This window comes from Temnothorax curvispinosus, unplaced genomic scaffold, assembly GCF_003070985.1.
Source record: "Temnothorax curvispinosus isolate PA1 unplaced genomic scaffold, ASM307098v1 QBEX01001870.1, whole genome shotgun sequence".
In the NCBI taxonomy this organism is placed as follows: Eukaryota; Metazoa; Arthropoda; class Insecta; order Hymenoptera; family Formicidae; genus Temnothorax; species Temnothorax curvispinosus.
This window is the reverse complement of record NW_020211650.1, coordinates 1-6,055: the sequence shown is the minus strand read 5'-3', so window position 1 is coordinate 6,055 and position 6,055 is coordinate 1. Positions and strand designations below refer to the sequence as shown.

Here is a 6,055-nt window from a genome sequence, read left to right as displayed (position 1 = left end):
ACTGTTAAATATTTCTACGACTTAAAGTCGATCCAGACAAACTTGCATATAGTGCATAAACATAAGCATATGAGAATATTGATTGATCCGTATACATGTGCATAAGGAAATAGACCAATCCACCTTCTTATGCATATATATTATACTTATACACCTATGCAAGTTTGTCTGGATTGACCTTTACGCTTGTTTGCTCTTGCATAATTTAGATGTGGTGTATATATGATTATAAGAATTAATCAATAACTTTATTACAAAGAATATACTCAACACTATTATAAAGAAATTAAGGAACAAAAATGAGTAGACATCGATCAGATTTTGTTCCACCCATGGCAGCTCTGAGATCTCAGCGGCGTTACTAAAGTTCCATTTGGATGGCGGGCTGTGTATTCAATGCTCCAAACAGCTAAATCTAATGGCGATATTGGCCGATCCCGGAATTCGCTGGATAATTGCTTCATGTTTCTTGTATAACTGTACAAACAAATGTTTTACTATTAATGATGTAATACAAAAATTTTATTTTAAGGATGTTCTATACCCAGCGAGAAATGACCCATCGAATCCCATCGAATCGATGTCTAATCAACGTCGAAATCATGATTTCGACGTAGGTACCGTCCCAACCAAAAGTATGCAGGAAATATTAATAACTTTGACATTAATTCTCCGGGGATCCAAAGACAAATAAATGTATATAAATAGTTACGGAACATCTAATAAAATGTAAAAGACGTAGATGTAGTGACTATAAATAACTGTTACTACTATTTTTTTCAAATAAAAATTAAAAAAAAAATTTTTTGTAAATTATTTTAGACTAACTCTTTAGAACACTCTTAATTAAAGACCGCATCTACATTAAAAAGACAAATAGGACAAGACATAAACAGAAAAGCAAAATTTTGTAATCTATTATTTTATAAGCAATTGTTTCTATAGGAATTAGTAAACCGATTATACTAACAAAAGTAAACATTAGTGTTCAGACATTATTGAAATGTAAGTATATCGCTAAACTAGTTATATACGTCTTTATTTCAGCTATATGCCAAGAAATAATTTGGTTTACAATTCTTACTTAAAACACACATCCATCCATACATCATCCATCTTTCTTCCTTACATCCCTAGCGAAAAAGATTTCTATGAATAACTACAAAATTTAACTAGAAATAGAAATTTGTACATTTTTGTTGAAATATTTAATTTTTTATAGAAATAGTTATTTTTTTGTAGAAATATTTACGAAATAGTACCACAAATTACAATGTTTTCAAATCAAGAAATTTTGCAAGTAGTATTTTATGAAAAACTACAATTTTATAAAAAAATAGTACAAAAATCTACAAATTTTAAAAATTTAAGAAAAAACAAAATCTAAAAAAATTAAAACATCTGCTTACTTGTAGAATACTACAATTATTTATAAATGACTATAGAAATCTACTACAATTTACATATCGTAAAACTATACAAATTAGAATCTAATCCAGTTTTTAGTTTCTCATAAAATACTACAATTTTGTATGAATAGTAACAAATACTGATTTGTTTGTACAGCTTAAAAATCTATTACAATTATGGCTAATTAAAATTTGTAATTTTTAGTTAAATGTTACAAGTTTTTACACAAATCTTCCAAAATTCATCTATTATTAATAACTTCTTAATTCGCAGAAATCAAAATACTTGTTTTTATTTTCGTATAGTCTGTTGTGAAGTCCAATAGAAAAATACATAAATGTACAATTTTTTACCTATATAAATTTCTGATTCGTGAATGGTTGTAATTTTGTATACAATACTACAAGGTTCTACAGAAAACGACAAAATTCTTAAGCTTTTTACAACTCGTGAATTCATGAATCATGAAAATCTACATAAATTTGCTTTTTTTAAATGTTTATAAGATACTACAATTTTACATGGAAATTAACAGACTTACAACCAAACCTTCAATTTTTCCATGGAAAGTAAAAATTAATATGTCAATAAAAAAAATTAAGTATCTTATGCAAAATTAGAAAAAAAAGAAAACTTAAAATAACATATAAGCAATGAGAAGTGCCGTTTTCGGTCGAAGCGGATCTTGATGCTTAATAATATTTTACAATATCAATTATTATTAAATACATGTTTCAGTTTTTTAAATTGGCACTGCGTGCCAATATGGACTTTGTCGGACTTAAAACGCAATTGTGTAAACTGAAACTAAAAATAATATATTTTATATTAATTTGATATTGTCAAGTAAAATAATATACTATTAGAAGAATATTTATAACAGTTATACAAATTTATATGAATAGATTTATTATATATAAAGTATATATTCATAATTCATATATGATTATCTATCACACATGATAATATACTAGTATATAAAACCATATATGACTATATAAAGTTATACTTAAAGAGATTTAGCCATATATAATATTGTTCAAGATTATATTTCCATTTCCTATATGACCATATATAATTATATATTTACTAATATGAACAAATAAGAGGTATTTTTTCCCGAGTATATAAGTATATAATCATATATGCTTAAATATATGGCCATGTATAATTATATACTCTCATATATGGCCATATAATATTGTTTAAGATTATATTTTCCATTTTTTATATGAACATATATAATCATGTATCAACTAATATAAACTAATATAAACTAATATGAATAAATAAGAGATTTTTTTTCCCGGGTTATGCGGTTTTAGACATGTGTGTATGTGGTGCTGGGTAAGGTTTTTTTTATAATGACTCGCTTTTTATTTTACAGATAAGGTAGAATAAAGAAGTTTTTTCTTTTTGTAATCGCGCAGCGCGACATTGGCCCAATAGGCCTATTTTGTAATGAACCGGCACTGGTTTCTGACATTTACCCAACATTAAGAAAAAATTATATTCGTATATCCGATTCAAAATTTTATTACTTTTTTTAAACTGAATTTGTTTCTTAAGAATTTTTGAAAAATTATATATTTGCGCTGGTTATGACACATGTAAACTATATATAACACTTACATCAAATTAAGAAGTAGTCTACCACGTAAGACGGTTGGCTCACGATCCAGAGGTCCCGAGGTCTCGAGTTCGAACCCCATCAAGGTAAGTGTGTTTTTCAAGTACAAGAAAATATTTATAATCATAGATTGCATCTTAAAAAACAAATTTAGTTAAAAAGTAGTAATAAAATTTCAAAATAAATATAATTTTTTTTTATGTCGGGTGAATTTCCTCATTAGAGAGTGTTTTAATTCTAGTATTTCCTTGTAGTCTACTGTACTCAAATAGATATAGAAATGTGTAGAATATACTAATATCAATATTAGTTGTAGTTTGGCGTAGTTTTACCGAAAAATTTATAGATCAAGATGCACTAAAAAAATATAAAAATTTACAAAAATGTTCCATATCTAGCATTTTCATTAGGATTTTGTAGTACTTCTTAAATTCATATAGAATTTAATAGATTTTGGCAATTATATTTATAATTTTTTGTAGTACACTTTTATTTTTTTTTTAATTTTGTAGAAATATTTCCGCCAAAGATATCCGCCGCTATACATTATTATTTACAACCTAAAGCTGTTTCCATTACTGTCCCTACTCATGCTCCTTCCTAACTTATCTCTTCCTCTTTTTTCTTTTCCATTATCCTATCTTTTTTATAGCATTCCTCTCTCCTTTTCCATAATCTATTTAACACTTTTCCTTTTTCCATTCTAAATTTGTCATCGCATATGTTCACTAATATCTCTTTGTTATTCCTACCTAGATTCTCAAACCACATACTTGTGATGTTGCACTCGTTTATTATATAATGTTCTAAGTTGTCCCTACCTGATTTGCAGAATCTACACTTCGTATCTTCTTGTCAAGCCAATATTTATTTGTGTCCTCTAAATTGCCGCACCTTAATTTTACCATCGCTCTAATCTCATCTCCTGTTTTTACTTTATCCAAGTTCGCTTTTAATAAATAACTCGGTGTTTTGTTCCTTGTTTCTAGCTCTTTGTACCTTGTATTATACCTTGCCTCTACTATTTTACTGTTTATTATTTGCCCTTGAATGTCCTGTTCCCTTATTCTTACTAAGCCTTCAGTATTTTCACCTTCATTATTTAATTCTTTTATTACTTCAGAGCTCCAACCATTGTTATTATAAAATCTTTCTCGTTCCAAATTATATAAATCCTTTTTCTTTTTATCCATTATGTCCTTTTCATCCCAACATGCCTTTATACTAAACTTCCGTCTTTTTTCTCTCTGCTTCTTTTCTCGTACCTCATGGCTCTTATACCCCAACAAATTTATAGTTTCTCTAATCCTAGTTTCCTTAGTATTACATACCTCGGTGTGCAAAAATCTAGTTTAAATACCCATCTTACATAATCCAACATGACTTTTTCCAACTCCTTTTTTTCACTCCACCCCCATACCTCTACTCCGTATTCCATCACACTTTTCACTAGATACTTAAAAAGCGTCCATCTCCTATTAAAATCATCTTTACATATAATCTTTCTCCTAAATCCCAGATCCTATTTACAGCGATCCTTCATTTCTTTTTCAGTTCTTTTATATGATCGACATAATTATCTCCCCTAATAAACGTGAAACCCAGATATTTAAACATTTCTACTTCCTCTATTATTTTATCGCCCCATTTCCATGTCTTCCTGCCTTTTTTACCTTTACTATTAAATACCAACACTTTAGTTTTTTCTGTACTTAATTCTAGTTTCCTTTCTTTTAAAAATCTTTTTAACATGCTCATCATATCTAGTAAAGCCTCTCTATTTTTCGCTACCAAAACCATATCATCCGCGTATGCTAATGACCACTCCTGCACTCTCACTCCTCCAAGCTCTACTCTTCCTATGCCACGCTTTTCTAAAGCTTTATCAATGTCCGCAATGTATAAATTGAACAGAGCGGGACTCATCACACAGCCCTGCCTTACACCGTTCTTTGTCTTGAAGCACCTTGTGAACCCATCCTTTGTTCTTATTGTCACCTCCGTCTTTTTGTAAATTTCTTTTATCCTGCTGTCAACGTTGTCGAATGCTGCCCTTAGATCCACAAATATTGCAAAAATCTTGTCTTTCCCAATTGCCATACCTTTCTCCTTCTCCCTTTGCACTATATGGTTCAAGATAAATATGTTGTCCATCGTAGACCTCCTTTTCCTAAAGCCGGCTTGGCTGTCAGGTATCATTCCTTTTCTCTCCATTCCTTCCTTCAATCTGTTCTTTAGAATTTCCGCATATACCTTGTATGCAGTGCACAGCAGAAAGATCCCTATATCGCTAAACTAGTTAAATAGTAATATAATTAAAACATGATCAAAATATGATACCTTTTGTTGTAAAGTAGTTCTTCAGCTGCGTGTGATATGGACTGCGTGGACAAAGTTTTAATATCCAAGTATATGCTAACGCCTTTAGCTACTAATATTTTTGCATTGGGTTTTTGATCCATATAGAAAGGCATCACGATCATTGGTATACCTTTCCAAATGGCTTCCTGCGTACTGAGAAGACCACCATGCGTCCATATTGCTCTTACATTTTTATGAGCTAAACATAAAAAAATATTATAATAAATACATTAAAATATATTATAGAAAATATAACAAATATGTTAGAACAAATGGTAAATTTCAACTATCATGAAGAAAATCTCACATTGATACAAATATTTCATTAACTATACATGCACTGCAAAAAATGTTAGTTATCCATATTTTACGACTTTTTTTCTGTGCGTATTTTCCTAGAAATAACGTACATAAAATTTCGCTTTGCGGCATCCATTTTATAACCATTACATTGTTCGGTATCTCAAATGGCACTTCAATATCTAGCTTCCACAGCACTCGTTGCTTCAGTTTCGACAGAGCCAGTATAACGGTTTTAATCTTATCTAGACCGACATCTTTCCATTTCACATTTGTTCCTAACGATATTACGATAGCTCCATTCTTTGCTCCGTCAAGAAATACGCGAAAATCCTGCAAAATAATTGTAAACTA

The 6,055-nt window shown here is 29.6% G+C and overlaps 1 protein-coding gene across 1 annotated transcript; it reads right to left on the bottom strand.

Moving 5' to 3' along the window:
- Positions 1-29: 29 nt before the first annotated feature.
- Positions 30-6,043, bottom strand: LOC112468682 (UDP-glucuronosyltransferase 1-1-like; the record flags this gene model as incomplete). Its single annotated transcript, XM_025037962.1, has 3 exons — positions 30-477; positions 5,381-5,600; positions 5,812-6,043. Coding segments are annotated over 3 exons (615 nt in total), but the record flags the coding sequence as incomplete, so codon positions are not given.
- Positions 6,044-6,055: the final 12 nt, after the last annotated feature.